At 40.5% G+C, this 20294-nt stretch overlaps 2 protein-coding genes across 3 annotated transcripts in view; one reads left to right on the top strand and one right to left on the bottom strand.

Annotated features, from left to right (window-relative positions):
- LOC130284605 (nucleoside diphosphate kinase A1) overlaps positions 1 to 2089 on the top strand; it is a 5349-nt gene extending 3260 nt beyond the window's left edge. The window contains exon 5 of the mRNA XM_056535094.1: positions 1823 to 2089. Within this exon, the coding sequence (XP_056391069.1) occupies positions 1823 to 1943 (121 nt within the window). The 3' untranslated portion in view covers positions 1944 to 2089. The remainder of the gene's footprint in view (positions 1 to 1822) is intronic.
- Positions 1 to 20294, bottom strand: part of SEZ6L2 (seizure related 6 homolog like 2) — a 199031-nt gene that overhangs the window by 151385 nt on the left and 27352 nt on the right. The window lies entirely within an intron of this gene.

Genomic DNA, 20294 nt, shown 5'->3' with positions numbered 1-20294 from the left:
TATGGTACGGGCACTTGCCTCCTGACTTCTCATGTATATGGGGCCTTTAAATGGGCACAGGTGCTTTTGACCAGTGCTTTCCAACCAGGGTTCCTCCAGATGTTGCAAAAGTACGTCTCCCAGCATGTCCAGGCATGCTGGGAGTTGCAGTTAGGCAACAGCTGGAGGAACCCTGGTTGAGCAACACTGCGTTTGACATTATGTAGAGAGGTGTTCAAAAGATCCGTTTAGGGGCTGAACAAGCACTAGAATGACTTAAGTGCGACAACTTAAAATGTTAAGTCTATGGGGCTCTCGGTGGCATGCTCAGTCATGTGCGCCTCTCCTGGCTCCTTCTAGCAATCGGTCCGAACCCTCTTCTAGAGAAGCCTCAAAAGTTCTGATAGCCGGGGTCTGTGTTAAAGGCCATCTGCAGCAAACAGCTTATCCCCTGTCCACAGAATAGGGGAGAAGTGTCTGATCTCGGGGGGGGGGGGGGGGGGGGGTGTTAAGGCGTCGGCGTCCGGCCGCAGCATGACTTTGCGGCCGACACTCCTCCATGTATCTCTATGTATTCATCTCTCCCATAGAGCTGTATGTGGAGGGGGCGTACAGTCTACCTCAGTGAGCTCGACTGCCGGCACGCAGCGTGGCAATGCAGGGGTCCAGTTCAGGAGATCACTGGGGGAGTCCCAGCAGTCGGACCCCCGCGATGAGAAACTTATCTCCTATCATGTAGCTAGGGGGGGCAAGTTTTGTTCGCTGCGGATGACATTTTAAAGTGACAGGTACACCCTAAATGTGTGGGCATTAGTCACACTCCACCATGGTGGAACATTCACATGTAGAGTTTTTGCTGCATATTTGTATGCAGCATTAAATCTGCCACAAATGCTGTACGTGTGAATGTACCCTAAAGAGATTGGGGGGGGGGGGGTGTAGGGAGAACTTGATGCATTGGTAGGAAACGTCACTTCTGATAAAATAATGTATTGCCTGGACCAACAGGTTAGGGTAGTGGTTTCCCCAAGCACGGTGCCTGCAGCTGTTGCAAAACTACAACTCCCAGCATGCCCGGACAGCCTTCGGCTGTCCGGGCATGCTGGAAGTTGTAGTTTTGCAACAGCTGGAGGCACCCTGCTTGGGGAAAACACTGGGTTAGAGCATTGTTCAAACTGTGGCTCCCCTACTGTTGCAAAACTATATAACTCCTATCATACAAAGGTTGCAACCTCCACAGTAGTTTCCCCAACCATGATGGGTGTTAGTACTACTGCAAAAGCTAGGTGGGGCGCACACCAAGGTATGATGGGGGTTGTAGTGCCATAAAGGAACAGGCTGCAGTAGTCAAATCAATTCAAGGGTCACCTTGAGGTCTGGATTGACTACTTGATATTGCGGAGAATCTTGGTTCTCCTGGGGTCAGCCTAATCCTCCAGGTCAGAGGTCGAGGATATGCCGGAGCGGCTGACTGATAATCCAGCGCAATGTGATTTCTCCTCTGCCTCCAGATTAACCTGTCATGTGTCAATCCCGCCAGACAGCTGCTGATCCACCCCCCCGATACGATTACAGTAATACTCTTCTCTGGCCCGCATGGGGTTAAACTTGTCCTTGTCTTGTGTAATACAACCAGAGCTGCCATCACAATTCTGCAGACTGAATAATGCAGCAGTGTTTCCCAACTGGGGTGCCTCCAGCTGTTGCAAAACTAAAAGTCCCAGCTTATTGGAAGTTAATAGTTTTGCAACAGCTGGAGGCACCCTGGTTGGGAAACACTGGTATGGCTTGTTTAGTTGTCCTGGTATATGTAGTACTTCTCTTCTTCTCCTCCTCCCCGCAGGAACATCATCCATGGCAGTGACTCTGTGGAGAGTGCCAAGAAGGAGATCGCCTTGTGGTTCAAGCCTGAGGAGCTGACCGACTACACAAGCTGTGCCTACAAGTGGGTGTACGAGAACTGAGCGCCCCCGTCTGACCATCACCGCCATTACAACTGGATTGTTCCGTTACTTTAAGTATTACACCCAGAGGCCGCGATCCTGTGATCTGCTACGGCCGGGACCAATGCAACATAATAATAAAAACCTACAACCTGGTTTGCACAATGTGATCTGCTTGTGGTTTCTGGGGTCCTGGTGGGTGGAGCGAGAGTAGGAATAATGGGTAGGACCATAGTCATGTACAACAGATCTCAACAAGGCTACCTCCAAAACTACAACTCCCAGCATCTCCGGACAGCCTCTGCAACAGCTGGAGGCACCCTGGTTGAGAAGCGATGATGTAGACTATTAAAGGGGTTATCCAGGAAAAACTTTACAAATTTTTGTATATAAACTGGGTCCAAAAAGTTAAATTACTTCTATTAAATAAATCTTAATCCTCCCAGTACTTATCAGCTGCTGAAGTTGAGCAGTTCTATTCTAACTGCTCTCTGATGACACCTGTCTCGGGAGCTGTCCAGAGTAGGAGCAAATCCCCTTGGCATTTGCTATGGGGGTTCACTCCTACTCTGGACAGCTCCTGAGACAGGTGTCATCAAAGAGCAGTAAGACAGAAAAGAACTAGACTTCAGCAGCTGATAACTTTAGGAAGGATTACGATTTAATCAAAGGAATTTACAAATCTGTTTCTGGAGCCAGTTGATCCAAATTATTTTTTTCCTGGAATACCACTTTAAGCAATGTGGTCTCTAGTTGTCATTATTACTTATCCTGTACTGATCCTGAGTTATATCCTGTATTATACTCCAGAGCTGCACTCCCTATTCTGCTGGTGAGGTCACTGTGTACATACATTACATTACTTATCCTGTACTGATCCTGAGTTATATCCTGTATTATACTCCAGAGCTGTACTCACTATTCTGCTGGTGAGGTCACTGTGTATATACATTACATTACTTATCCTGTACTGATCCTGAGTTATATCCTGTATTATACCCCAGAGCTGCACTCACTATTCTGCTGGTGAGGTCACTGTACATACATTACATTACTTATCCTGTACTGATCCTGAGTTATATCCTGTATTATACTCCAGAGCTGTACTCACTATTCTGCTGGTGAGGTCACTGTGTATATACATTACATTACTTATCCTGTACTGATCCTGAGTTATATCCTGTATTATACCCCAGAGCTGCACTCACTATTCTGCTGGTGAGATCACTGTGCACATACATTACATTACTTAACCTGTACTGATCCTGAGTTATATCCTGTAGATCTTTTATTAAAATGTCAAACATAACAATAAAAAAATTACTAAACATATCATATCCGACAGAACATATCAATATAATCACAAAACCAACACAATAGCATAAAATACAACACCGGTCCACCCCACACTCATTCCTGCACACAAACAAATATATACAATATTTACAAAAGACATATTCCTATAATACCCATTATACCCATACCATACTAATAAACTATATACACTAATATACACTAATACTAAATGTGAATTTCCTGGCCCAGTTGCAATACCAAAAACCCAATACCAGTAATATACCAAAAAGAATAACAACAACAATAATATATACAAAATAATAAAAACCAACACAAACAAAATAACACCACTTTTTTTTTTTTTTTGGCCCTGAGCTGGTCCCGCATCCCATGCCCCCAGTACATGTTACCAGACGTCCATGAACCAGTCCAGGATTTTCTGTATATATAAAAGTCCCATACAAACCCCCCTCCCCCTTTTTAACCCACCACCCAACCTAAACTAAACCCAAACCCCAGGTGGCATCACACAATATATACAATATATACATTACATAAAATATACACAGACTAACAATATATACAATACATAACTATACAAATAGACTACAACAATAAATACAATAACAAATACATATAAGACTATAAGCCAAACAACAAACCCCTAAAGCTCAAGTTCAGCGCCTGCAAGCCCTATATTACCATAAACCAACTGCTCAAAAAAAGACTAATGTGCCTGCATCAGCCCACCACCAGGGGGGGACAACAGGCTAAGGCACTTTAAAGGCAGAGCCCCTCCACAGACGAGAGGCCCTGCCAGCACCCAGCCTCTCGTACTCCAGAGAACGCACCTTCACCAGGTCACCGAGAATGTTCCTAACCACCACATCCACAGGGAGGATTTTACGCTGCGTCGACACTAAACACCGTGCGTTCCACGTGTAGTACCTAACCACTGAGCTGACTAGGAATAAAGTGCACCGGTCCCAGCCTCCAAGGTTTCTGAATGCCCCATAGGCCCATTCCGCATAGGAGAGACTGGCCAGCCGAGGCCAACCAATGGAAGCGCCCACCCTGGTGTAAACCTCTGTGTTAAAGGGACAATGAAGCAGAAAATGCTCCATGCTTTCCAGCATGCCTCCACACTCCTCGCGGGGACATCCCCGGTCATCAGAGCTCCTGCACTTCAGATCCTGACCCTGAGTTATATCCTGTATTATACTCCAGAGCTGCACTCACTATTCTGCTGGTGAGATCACTGTGTACATACATTACATTACTTATCCTATACTGATCCTGAGTTATATCCTGTATTATACTCGAGAGCTGTACTCACTATTCTGCTGGTGAGGTCACTGTGTACATACATTACTTATCCTGTACTGATCCTGAGTTATATCCTGTATTATACTCCAGAGCTGTACTCACTATTCTGCTGGTGAGGTCACTGTGTACATACATTACTTATCCTGTACTGATCCTGAGTTATATCCTGTATTATACTCCAGAGCTGTACTCACTATTCTGCTGGTGAGGTCACTGTGTACATACATTACATTACTTATCCTGTACTGATCCTGAATTATATCCTGTATTATACCCCAGAGCTGTACTCACTATTCTGCTGGTGAGGTCACTGTGTACATACATTACATTACTTATCCTGTACTGATCCTGAGTTATATCCTGTATTATACCCCAGAGCTGTACTCACTATTCTGCTGGTGAGGTCACTGTGTATATACATTACATTACTTATCCTGTACTGATCCTGAGTTATATCCTGTATTATACTCCAGAGCTGTACTCACTATTCTGCTGGTGAGGTCACTGTGTACATACATTACTTATCCTGTACTGATCCTGAATTATATCCTGTATTATACTCCAGAGCTGTACTCACTATTCTGCTGGTCAGGTCACTGTGTACATACATTACATTACTTATCCTGTACTGATCCTGAATTATATCCTGTATTATACTTGAGCTGCACTCACTATTCTGCTATTTCTGGTGTACAAATGCCTCCTAGAATGTGATTCACCAGGACTACTGTTTGAGTCCAGGATGTATAGTATGAGTTGTTGGATGAGTGTTTTCAAACAGTGCCTCCAGCTGTCGAAAAACCACAACTCCCAGCATGCCCAGACAGCTGTTGGCTGTCCGGGCATGCTGGGAGTTGAAGATTTGCAACAGCTGGAGGCACTGTTTGGGAAAACCCTGGCTTAGAGGGCTGCCATGTTGTGGGGTGAAGCTGTAAGGGTGTAGTCTCAGCACATTCTTCTTGTACTACGATTCATGGTGGGGGAGGTGATGTCTCAGCTGCTCCGAGTTGTAGTGACAGGTGGTGGTTGTCGCTCCGGTTTGGCGCACTGCAGCACCAATACATCTCCATACATCTGTCTGAGATCATGTGATCTGGTGTAGATAATGTTCCACTATCAGCACCTCTTCCTCCGCACTACCTTGAATCACCACTAAGTGAGCTGGAGCTCTTCTGCTCAGCCTGAGCCTGCTGGTTCATGTGTAGGATTACAAATGTACAGTAAAGACACAGAGGGGACTGTTACCCTGTGACAGTATAGATGTAGGTGTCATTCAGGATCTGCAGAAAGCTGGGAGTAAAAAAGGCTGTACCTAACCACAGGAGGAATAGTATTCAGGGGATTAACTGTGTAAACCCCGATATTCTATCCTTGTAATAAGTGCAGGTTACTCCAGATATTTCCGCAGTGAATGTTCTGAGGATTATCTGACGATAATCCGGCCTCATTTAATTAAATTAAATCTCTGTAGCCCCAGTAACCAGACCGTAAGCCCCCCTATGGTTACTGCAGAATGAATACAGCCCTGAAGTATAATATAGGATATAACTCTGGATCAGTAATGTATGTACACAGTGACCTCACCAGGAGAATAGTGAGTACAGCCCTGGAGTATAATATAGGATATAACTCAGGATCAGTACAGGATAAGTAATGTAATGTATGTACAGTGACCTCACCAGCAGAATAGTGAGTACAGCTCTGGAGTATAATACTGGATATAACTCTGGATCAGTACAGGATAAGTAATGTAATGTATGTACACAGTGACCTCACCAGCAGAATAGTGAGTGCAGCTCTGGAGTATAATATAGGATATAACTCAGGATCAGTACAGGATAAGTAATGTAATGTATGTACACAGTGATCTCACCAGCAGAATAGTGAGTACAGCTCTGGAGTATAATACAGGATATAACTCAGGATCAGTACAGGATAAGTAATGTATGTACACAGTGACCTCACCAGCAGAATAGGGAGTGCAGTTCCGTGTGTAGCGAAGCATCACATGGCGCTCAGCCTATCGCCGGCTGAGGCAGAAAATCGCGGCTGCCAGCGATAGGCTGAGCGCCATGTGACACTTCGTTACACACTGAAGTATGAAGAGGATGGACCGGAGGACCGATCAGCTGTAGTGGCGCTCCGCGGGAAACCAGGAATGGTTCACTAAAATTTTTTATTTTTTTTTGCAGGACAGAGCAGGAGTACTTCTTTAATCTAACTCTTAACTTCCCCCATTTGTGAGGGTCGGGGTTTTTGTTAAAAGTCCCATCCTAATCAATGGGAAATGTATGTTCCCACATAACTTCCGTACGACTGGAGATATTTCGATACCTGGTCACATATTACAGGTCGGGATATGAAGTCAAAAGCTTCCTCTTGATTTTCCCCCATAACAAGGATTAGGAAGGAAAAACCGGGCAGCGCCGGGTACTCAGCTGGTATTATATATAGTTTGTGATGTACAACCATATAAAGAAGATCCATAACAATATCCTGTATTCAGTACAATACTTCATAGAGCTGACCCAACAGTTTGTGCAGCTTGGGCCTGTTTTGTATACAAGGACGGTTGTCAAGGTCTGACGGGTGATCATGTGACACGTATATATCTCCAGCACCACCGGATAATATGCTGATTGAAATCACAAGGTCGGCTACAAACGTAAAAATATTAAGACATAAAAATATTTTAAAAAAATGAGGTCAGACTACACAAATAAAGGACAATAGATCATAACTATTCAAACCAGTCTGACCTGTTGCTCCAGTATTATTCATTGTGCCTTGTAACAATCAATACTATTCACAGGGGTATGTATACTTTCTAGTCCTCCAAAAAGTTGTTCAGAACCATCACAACACAGTGTATAGTTTCCATATCTATGAAACACACAAAAACTTTGCTATTTGGAAAGACACAACTCTATTATATGTGAGGTCTCACAGCTGACAATGTATATCAGAACAAAAACCCAGCCATGAGGAGAAAGAAATGCCTGTAGAGCTCATAGACAGCATTGTGCGGAGGAGCAGATCTGGAGAAGGGGACAAAACATTTCTGCTGCACGAAAAGTTCCCAAGAGCTCAGTGGCCTCCATAATCCTTACATGGGAGAAGGAACAACCAGGACTCTTCCTAGAGATTATGGCAGAAATAAGTCTCTCCTCAGAAATACATGAAAGATGCCTGGAGTACAAAACAATAATGTCTGAAAAGAATTCTCAGACTTAGAAGAACCAGATTCTCTGGTCTGATGAACCCAAGATTGAACTTTCTAAGTGTCATGTCTGGAGGAAACCAGGTACTGCCCATCACCTGCCCAATACCATCCCTACAGTGATCATGGTGGGGGCAGCATCATGTCTGGAGGAAACCAGGTACTGCCCATCACCTGCCCAATACCATCCCTACAGTGATCATGGTGGGGGCAGCATCATGTCTGGAGGAAACCAGGCACTGCCCATCACCTGCCCAATACCATCCCTACAGTGATCATGGTGGGGGCAGCATCATGTCTGGGGGAAACCAGGTACTACCCATCACCTGCCTAATACCATCCCTACAGTGATCATGGTGGGGGCAGCATCATGTCTGGAGGAAACCAGGCACTGCCCATCACCTGCCCAATACCATCCCTACAGTGATCATGGTGGGGGCAGCATCATGTCTGGGGGAAACCAGGTACTGCCCATCACCTGCCCAATACCATCCCTACAGTGATCATGGTGGGGGCAGCATCATGTCTGGGGGAAACCAGGCACTGCCCATCACCTGCCCAATACCATCCCTACAGTGATCATGGTGGGGGCAGCATCATGTCTGGGGGAAACCAGGTGCTGCCCATCACCTGAACAATACCATCCCTACAGTGATCATGGTGGGGGCAGCATCATGTCTGGGGGAAACCAGGCACTGCCCATCACCTGCCCAATACCATCCCTACAGTGATCATGGTGGGGGCAGCATCATGTCTGGGGGAAACCAGGTACTGCCCATCACCTGCCCAATACCATCCCTACAGTGATCATGGTGGGGGCAGCATCATGTCTGGAGGAAACCAGATACTGCCCATCACCTGCCCAATACCATCCCTACAGTGATCATGGTGGGGGCAGTATCATGTCTGGAGGAAACCAGGCACTGCCCATTACCTACCAATACCATCCCTACAGTGATCATGGTGGGGGCAGCATCATGTCTGGAGGAAACCAGGTACTGCCCATCACCTGCCTAATACCATCCCTACAGTGATCATGGTGGGGGCAGCATCATGTCTGGAGGAAACCAGGCACTGCCCATCACCTGCCCAATACCATCCCTACAGTGATCATGGTGGGGGCAGCATCATGTATAGAGGAAACCAGGCACTGTCCATCACCTGCCCAATACCAACCCTACAGTGATCATGGTGGGGGCAGCATCATGTATAGAGGAAACCAGGTACTGCCCATCACCTGCCCAATACCATTCCTACAGTGATCATGGTGGGGGCAGCATCATGTATAGAGGAAACCAGGCACTGCCCATCACCTGCCCAATACCATCCCTACAGTGATCATGGTGGGGGCAGCATCATGTATAGAGGAAACCAGGTACTGACCATCACTTAACAATTGTATATACGTGTACGTTCTGATATCCGTGACCTTGAGCGCCAATTATTTTTCTATTTCTGGTTTACTTAGTTGGTCACCTAGGATATACAGTAGGTGTCAGTTTGGCTCAGACTTTATTGATTTGTAGCAGACAAGAGCCTCTCCTATACTTTTCTTTGTGTACTATTTCAGCTCCTACCCCTCAATGGGATTTGTCCGTGATGGTCAGGGGGTTAACTGATCCCCCTTTGAGCCTTTGGAAGAAGTAGCCCTCAGATTTCTGTCTCTGAAGTGGACCTTCCTGCCGGTAATCACGTCAGCCAAGATAATTGGAGAGTTTCAGGCTCTCTCAGCCTACGGACCCTACACTTCTTTTTTTGCCGGATAATGTTCTCCTTAGATTTCTACCTACCTTCGTACCTAAGGTACCATCATACAGAAACCTGAACCAGGTTGTATCCCTACCTGAAATCTACTTCCTATTGAAGTAGATTTCAAAAGAATTTCTGGCGGAGTTCTTTCACAGAATTCCGCACAGACATTCCGCCATGTGAACATGGCCGGATTGTAATTCCTTTGCATATTTTGTTCTTCATGTTACTACACACCCTGTGTCAGGGAAGTCCCCTCTATATGAAATGGTTTATTTGTTCATTGAATTCATTTTTATCATTTATTGAATTATTTTTATCATAAAACAATTCCATCTGTACTACGAACTCAACAGGGGCAGATTACACCACGTGTGCTGCTGTAGGACTAAAGGAAAACAAATTATCATGATAAATGAACACATATTCCTTCATTATCAGTACAGTGAGATGAAGAACTAAACTGCCCTCTGCTGGTGGATAGAAGTATTTTAGTTAAATGCTTGTTAGTAAGGTTGTCTCTGCTGATATGGAAAGAGCTTTATGTCAGTGAATGTGGGGACTGTCATGGCAAAGCTGAAGAGATACTCCACATCGTAGAGCAGAAGAGCATGATGGGGAATCTGGATCCTGTGAGGTAAAAGAGCAGGTGGACCGGACACAAGGTATTTATAGTAGTTCTATTCTTGGCCATTGAGGAATTCACTATCCTACTGCCCCCTATGTACAAGAATATAACTGCTATAATACTGCTCCTATACACAAGAATATAACTGCTATAATACTGCCCCCTATGTACAAGAATATAACAGCTATAATACTGCCCCCCTATGTACAAGAATATCACTATTATAATACTGCCTCCTATGTACAAGAATATAACTGCTATAATACTGCCACATATATACAAGAATATAACTACTATAATACTGCTCCTATATACAAGAATATAACTACTATAATACTGCTCCTATATACAAGAATATAACTACTATAATACTGCTCCTATATACAAGAATATAACTACTATAATACTGCCACATATATACAAGAATATAACTACTATAATACTGCTCCTATATACAAGAATATAACTACTATAATACTGCCCCTATATACAAGAATATAACTACTATAATACTGCTCCTATTTACAAGAATATAACTACTATAATACTGCTCCCTATATACAAGAATATAACTACTATAATACTGCTCCCTATATACAAGAATATAGCTACTATAATACTGTCTTTTATATACAAGAATATATCTACTATAATACTGCCTCCTATATACAAGAATATAACTAATATAATACTGCCTCCTATATACAAGAATATAACTAATATAATACTGCTCCCTATATACAAGAATATAGCTACTATAATACTGTCTTCTATATACAAGAATATAACTACTATAATACTGCCTCCTATATACAAGAATATAACTACTATAATACTGCCTCCTATATACAAGAATATAACTACTATAATACTGCCCCTATATACAAAAATATAACTGCTATAATACTGCTCCTATATACAAGAATATAACTACTATAATACTGCTCCTATATACAATATAACTACTATAAAACTGCTCCCTATATACAAGAATATAACTACTATAATACTGCCCCCTATATACAAGAATATAACTACTATAATACTGCCTCCTATATACACAAGAATATAACTACTATAATACTGCTCCTATGTACAAGAATATAACTACTATAATACTGCCTCCTATATACAAGAATATAACTACTATAATACTGCCTCCTATATACAAGAATATAACTACTATAATACTGCTCCTATATACAAGAATATAACTACTATAATACTGCTCCTATAGACAAGAATATAACTACTATAATACTTCTCTTATATACAAGAATATAACTATTATAATACTGCTCCTATATACAAGAATATAACTACTATAATACTGCTCCCTATATACAAATATATATCTACTATAATACTGCTCCCTTTATACAAGAATATAACTACAATAATACTGCTCCTATATTCAAGAATATAACTACTATAATACTGCCTCCTATATACAAGAATATAACTACTATAATACTGCTCCTATATACAAGAATATAACTACTATAATACTGCCTCCTATATACAAGAATATAACCACTATAATACTGCCTCCTATATACAAGAATATAACTACTATAATACTGCCTCCTATATAAAAGAATATAACTACTATAATACTGCCCCTATATACAATAATATAACTGCTATAATACTGCTCCCTATATACAAGAATATAACTACTATAATACTGCCTCCTATATGCAAGAACATAACTACTATAATACTGCCTCCTATATGCAAGAATATAACTACTATAATACTGCCTCCTATATGCAAGAATATAACTACTATAATACTGCTCCTATATACAAGAATATAACTACTATAATACTGCTTCTATATACAAGAATATAACTACTATAATACTGCTCCTATATACAAGAACATAACTACTATAATACTGCCACCTATATACAAGAATATATCTATTATAATACGGCTCCTATATACAAGAATATAACTACTATAATACTGCCCCTATATACAAGAATATAACTGCTATAATACTGCTCCCTACATACAAGAATATAACTGCTATAATACTGCTCCCTATATACAAGAATATAACTACTATAATACTGCCTCCTATATACAAGAATATAACTACTATAATACTGCTCCTATGTACAAGGATATAACTACTATAATACTGCTCCTATATACAAGAATATAACTACTATAATACTGCTCCTATATACAAGAATATAACTACTATAATACTGCTCCTATATACAAGAATATAACTACTATAATACTGCTCCTATATAGAAGAATATAACTACTATAATACTGCTCCTATATACAAGAATATAACTACTATAATACTGCACCTATATACAAGAATATAACTACTATAATACTCCTCCTATATACAAGAATATAACTACTATAATACTGCCTCCTATATACAAGAATATAACTACTATAATACTGCTCCTATATACAAGAATATAACTACTATAATACTGCTCCTATATACAAGAATATAACTACTATATTACTGCCTCCTATATACAAGAATATAACTACTATAATACTGCCTCCTATATACAAGAATATAACTACTATAATACTGCTCCTATATACAAGAATATAACTACTATAATACTGCTCCTATATACAAGAATATAACTACTATAATACTGCTTCTATAGACAAGAATATAGCTACTATAATACTTCTCTTATATACAAGAATATAACTACTATAATACTGCTTCTATATACAAGAATATAACTACTATAATACTGGTCCTATATACAAGAATATAACTACTATAATACTGCTCCTATATACAAGAATATAACTACTATAATACTGCCCCTATATACAAGAATATAACTGCTATAATACTGCTCCCTATATACAAGAATATAACTACTATAATACTGCCTCCTATATACAAGAATATAACTACTATAATACTGCTCCTATATACAAGGATATAACTACTATAATACTGCTCCTATATACAAGAATATAACTACTATAATACTGCTCCTATATACAAGAATATAACTACTATAATACTGCTCCTATATACAAGAATATGACTACTATAATACTGCACCTATATACAAGAATATAACTACTATAATACTCCTCCTATATACAAGAATATAACTACTATAATACTGCTCCTATATTCAAGAATATAACTACTATAATACTGCTCCTATATACAAGAATATAACTACTATAATACTGCTTCTATATACAAGAATATAACTACTATAATACTGGTCCTATATACAAGGATATAACTACTATAATACTGCTCCTATATACAAGAATATAACTACTATAATACTGCTCCTATATACAAGAATATAACTACTATAATACTGCTCCTATATACAAGGATATAACTACTATAATACTGCTCCTATATACAAGAATATAACTACTATAATACTGCCCCTATATACAAGAATATAACTACTATAATACTGCTCCTATATACAAGAATATAACTACTATAATACTGCCTTCTATATACAAGAATATAACTACTATAATACTGTTCCTATATACAAGAATATAACTACTATAATACTGCTCCTATATACAAGAATATAACTACTATAATACTGCTCCTATATACAAGAATATAACTACTATAATACTGCTCCTATATACAAGAATATAACTACTATAATACTGCCTCCTATATACAAGAATATAACTACTATAATACTGCTCCTATATACAAGAATATAACTACTATAATACTGCTCCTATATACAAGAATATAACTACTATAATACTGCTCCTATATACAAGAATATAACTACTATAATACTGCTCCTATATACAAGAATATAACTACTATAATACTGCTCCTATATACAAGAATATAACTACTATAATACTACTCCTATATACAAGAATATAACTACTATAATACTGCTCCTATATACAAGAATATAACTACTATAATACTGCTCCTATATACAAGAATATAACTACTATAATACTGCTCCTATATACAAGAATATAACTACTATAATACTGCCTCCTATATACAAGAATATAACTACTATAATACTGCCTCCTATATAAAAGAATATAACTACTATAATACTGCCCCTATATACAATAATATAACTGCTATAATACTGCTCCCTATATACAAGAATATAACTACTATAATACTGCCTCCTATATGCAAGAACATAACTACTATAATACTGCCTCCTATATGCAAGAATATAACTACTATAATACTGCCTCCTATATGCAAGAATATAACTACTATAATACTGCTCCTATATACAAGAATATAACTACTATAATACTGCTTCTATATACAAGAATATAACTACTATAATACTGCTCCTATATACAAGAATATAACTACTATAATACTGCCACCTATATACAAGAATATATCTATTATAATACGGCTCCTATATACAAGAATATAACTACTATAATACTGCCCCTATATACAAGAATATAACTGCTATAATACTGCTCCCTATATACAAGAATATAACTACTATAATACTGCCTCCTATATACAAGAATATAACTACTATAATACTGCCTCCTATATACAAGAATATAACTACTATAATACTGCCTCCTATATACAAGAATATAACTACTATAATACTGCCTCCTATATGCAAGAATATAACTACTATAATACTGCTCCTATATACAAGAATATAACTACTATAATACTGCCTCCTATATACAAGAATATAACTACTATAATACTGCTCCTATATACAAGAATATAACTACTATAATACTGCTTCTATATACAAGAATATAACTACTATAATACTGGTCCTATATACAAGGATATAACTACTATAATACTGCTCCTATATACAAGAATATAACTACTATAATACTGCTCCTATATACAAGAATATAACTACTATAATACTGCTCCTATATACAAGAATATAACTACTATAATACTGCCTCCTATATACAAGAATATAACTACTATAATACTGCTCCTATATACAAGAATATAACTACTATAATACTGCTTCTATATACAAGAATATAACTACTATAATACTGGTCCTATATACAAGGATATAACTACTATAATACTGCTCCTATATACAAGAATATAACTACTATAATACTGCTCCTATATACAAGAATATAACTACTATAATACTGCTCCTATATACAAGGATATAACTACTATAATACTGCTCCTATATACAAGAATATAACTACTATAATACTGCCCCTATATACAAGAATATAACTACTATAATACTGCTGTCACGGATCGGCAGGCTGGAGGTGGATCCTCTGTGTCAGAGAGGGTTTGGCGAGGACCGTGTCGGTGGACCGGTTCTAAGTAGCTACTGGTTTTCACCAGAGCCCGCCGCAAAGCGGGATGGTCTTGCAGCGGCGGTAGCAACCAGGTCGTATCCACCGGCAACGGCTCAACCTCTCTGACTGCTGAGATAGGCATGGTACAAGGGATAAGGCAAGAGCAAGGTCGGACGTAGCAGAAGGTCAGGGCAGGCAGCAAGGGTCGTAGTCAGGGGCAACGGCAGGAGGTCTGGAACACGGGCTAGGAACAAACAAGGGAACGCTTTCACTAGGCACAAGGGCAACAAGATCCGGCAAGGGAGTGCAGGGGAAGTGAGGTATAAGTAGGGAGTGCACAGGTGGAAACTAATCAAGCTAATTGGGAAGATTGGGCCAGGCACCATCATTGGTGCACTGGCCCTTTAAATCTAGAGAGCTGGCGCGCGCGCGCCCTAGAGAGCGGAGCCGCGCGCGCCAGAGCATGACAGCCGGGGACCGGGACAGGTAAGTGACTTGGGACGCGATTCGCAAGCGGGCGCGTCCCGCTGTGCGAATCGCATCCCCGACGGCCATGACAGTGCAGCGCTCCCGGTCAGCGGGACCGACCGGGGCGCTGCAGGGAGAGAGACGCCGTGAGCGCTCCGGGGAGGAGCGGGGACCCGGAGCGCTCGGCGTAACAACTGCTCCTATATACAAGAATATAACTACTATAATACTGCCTTCTATATACAAGAATATAACTACTATAATACTGTTCCTATATACAAGAATATAACTACTATAATACTGCTCCTATATACAAGAATATAACTACTATAATACTGCTCCTATATACAAGAATATAACTACTATAATACTGCTCCTATATACAAGAATATAACTACTATAATACTGCCTCCTATATACAAGAATATAACTACTATAATACTACCCCCTTTATACAAGAATATAACTACTATAATACTGCTCCTATATACAAGAATATAACTGCTATAATACTGCCTCCTATATACAAGAATATAACTGCTATAATACTGCCTCCTAGGTAACATAAATATACACTGAAGATATTTGTCCTTCTGTGGAATATTATTTTTTCTTGATGTACAGTTTGTAATGTTCTTAGATTCTTCTGTAGGTTCTAGTCATAGAGGTTCAGGGAGACGATAAATAACCTTGATATTAAAGTATTTTACCTGCAGGTTTTTCCCATCTTGAGAACTATGAGGTTCTTTGCGCCATGGTTGTCATCTCCATGACCTTGCCGGCGACCTCCTCTCTATCACTGGCTGATACGGGTTGAAGATTCTTTCCTAGAAGCCATGCTGAGATGAAATCCTCAGATTGTCTTCTATGAGGAGAGTCTAGGTGTTACCATGTGCTACATCCCCCATCACTACATGGTTCTGGACTCTAGAGTCTACATACAGATTCTGAGGTGAGGGACGTATTGTGAAGCCCATCCGTTGGGGTGCAGGACATTGACCATGGCTAAGGTCAGGTGTCTACAGCAGAGACGTCCTTCGTTTTTTCCTCCTCGCCTTCTAATAACCATATGAGGGCTGTTGTTGTTTTGCGTTACCAATTGTACTTTGTAATGACCTCACTTATTTTACCACCAAATCTACGGTGAAACAAAGAAAATTATTTGTGGGGCAAAATTGAAAAAAAAAATGTCATTTTGTAGCTTTTGGGGGCTTCCGTTTCTACACAGTGCACTTGGTAAAAATGACACCTGAAACAAAATCATACCCAAATTATATAGTTTGTTTTATTTTACTACTTTTAAAAAATTATAACATTTTGTATGATAACAAATATGCTTAAAATTGTCCTCTTCTGACCCCTATAAATTATTTTTTTTTAAACAGGGATGTATGAGGGTCATTTTTTGCGCCATGATCTGTAGATTTTATTGGTACTATTTTTGTCTTGATGGGACTTTTTGATGGCGTTTTATTATTTTTTTATGGTATATAAAGTGACCAAAAAACACGCAATTCTTGACTTTGGTATTTTTTATGTTTACACCATTGACCGTGCAGTTTCAGTAACATTATATTTTAGTTCAGACATTTACGCATGCGGCGATACCACATATGTCTATGTTTCTTTTTGTTAACATTATTTAATTTAAAAAAAATGGAAAAAGGGAATCTTTCAATTGTGCATACTGATTAATGCTATTCCATAGCACAGCATTGATCCGTGTTATCGGCGCTCCATTACTATAGGCTGCCATAACACAGCATTGATCAGTGTTATCGGTGCTCCATTACTATAGGCTGCCATAACACAGCATTGATCAGTGTTATCGGTGCTCCATTACTATAGGCTGCTGTAGCACAGCATTGATCAGTGTTATCGGTGCTCCATTACTATAGGCTGCTGTAGCACAGCATTGATCAGTGTTATCGGTGCTCCATTACTATAGGCTGCCATAGCACAGCATTGATAAGCATTATCGGTGCTCCATTACTATTGGCTGCCATAGCACAGCATTGATCAGTGTTATCAAGGCTCCATTTCTATAGGCTGCCATAGCACAGAATTGATCAGTATTATCGAGGCTCCATTTCTATAGGCTGCCATAGAACAGCATTGATCAGTGTTACTGGCGCTCCATTTCTATAGGCTGCCATAGCACAGCATTGATCAGTGTTATAGACGCTCCATTTCTATAGGCTGCCATAGCACAGCATTGATCAGTGTTATTGGCACTCCATTACTATAGGCTGCCATAGCACAGCATTGATTAGTGTTATCAGCGCTCCATTACCATAAGCTACCATAGCACAGCATTGATCAGTGTTATTGGCGCTCCATTACCATAAGCTGCCATAGCACAGCATTGATCAGTGATATCAGCGCTCCATTACCATAAGCTGCCATAGCACAGCATTGATCAGTGTTATCGTCGCTCCATTACCATAGGCTGCCATAGCACAGCATTGATCAGTGTTATCGGCGCTCCATTACCATAGGCTGCCATAGCACAGCATTGATCAGTGTTATCGGCGCTCCATTACCATAGGCTGCCATAGCACAGCATTGATCAGTGTTATAGGCGCTCCATTACTATAGGCTGCCATAGCACAGCATTGATCAGTGTTATCGATGCTCCATTTCTATAATCTGCCATAGAACAGCATTGATCAGTGTTATCGACGCTCCATTTCTATAGGCTGCCATAGCACAGCATTGATCAGTGTTATCGGCGCTCCATTACCATAAGCTGCCATAGCACATCATTGATCAGTGTTATCGGCGCTCCATCACCATAAGCTGCCATAGCACAGCATTGATCAGTGATAGCGGCTCTCCATTACCATAAGCTGCCATAGCACAGCATTGATCAGTGTTATCAGCACTCCATTACCATAAGCTGCCATAGCACAGCATTGATCAGTGTTATCGTCGCTCCATTACCATAGGCTGCCATAGCACAGCATTGATCAGTGTTATCAGCACTCCATTACCATAAGCTGCCATAGCACAGCATTGATCAGTGTTATCGTCGCTCCATTTCTATAGGCTGCCATAGCACAGCATTGATCAGTGTTATTGGCACTCCATTACTATAGGCTGCCATAGCACAGCATTGATTAGTGTTATCAGCGCTCCATTACCATAAGCTACCATAGCACAGCATTGATCAGTGTTATTGGCGCTCCATTACCATAAGCTGCCATAGCACAGCATTGATCAGTGATATCAGCGCTCCATTACCATAAGCTGCCATAGCACAGCATTGATCAGTGTTATCGTCGCTCCATTACCATAGGCTGCCATAGCACAGCATTGATCAGTGTTATCGGCGCTCCATTACCATAGGCTGCCATAGCACAGCATTGATCAGTGTTATCGGCGCTCCATTACCATAGGCTGCCATAGCACAGCATTGATCAGTGTTATAGGCGCTCCATTACTATAGGCTGCCATAGCACAGCATTGATCAGTGTTATCGATGCTCCATTTCTATAATCTGCCATAGAACAGCATTGATCAGTGTTATCGACGCTCCATTTCTATAGGCTGCCATAGCACAGCATTGATCAGTGTTATCGGCGCTCCATTACCATAAGCTGCCATAGCACATCATTGATCAGTGTTATCGGCGCTCCATCACCATAAGCTGCCATAGCACAGCATTGATCAGTGATAGCGGCTCTCCATTACCATAAGCTGCCATAGCACAGCATTGATCAGTGTTATCAGCACTCCATTACCATAAGCTGCCATAGCACAGCATTGATCAGTGTTATCGTCGCTCCATTACCATAGGCTGCCATAGCACAGCATTGATCAGTGTTATCGGCGCTCCATTACCATAGGCTGCCATAGCACAGCATTGATCAGTGTTATCGGCGCTCCATTACCATAGGCTGCCATAGCACAGCATTGATCAGTGTTATAGGCGCTCCATTACTATAGGCTGCCATAGCACAGCATTGATCAGTGTTATCGATGCTCCATTTTTATAATCTGCCATAGCACAGCATTGATCAGTGTTATCGACGCTCCATTTCTATAGGCTGCCATAGCACAGCATTGATCAGTGTTATCGGCGCTCCATTACCATAAGCTGCCATAGCACATCATTGATCAGTGTTATCGGCGCTCCATCACCATAAGCTGCCATAGCACAGCATTGATCAGTGCTAGCGGCTCTCCATTACCATAAGCTGCCATAGCACAGCATTGATCAGTGTTCTCGGCGCTCCATTACTATAGGCTGCCATAGGACAGCACTGATCAGTTTTATCAGCGCTCCATTACTGTAGGCTGTCATGGCTTCCTGCACAGAGTAAGCGCCGAACTGATGGGATGGAGCCAGGTAGGAGATCTCTGCCCATCCTAA

This window comes from Hyla sarda, chromosome 8 (genome assembly GCF_029499605.1).
Source record: "Hyla sarda isolate aHylSar1 chromosome 8, aHylSar1.hap1, whole genome shotgun sequence".
Lineage (NCBI taxonomy): Eukaryota > Metazoa > Chordata > Amphibia > Anura > Hylidae > Hyla > Hyla sarda.
This window is presented reverse-complemented; position numbering and strand designations above follow the sequence as displayed.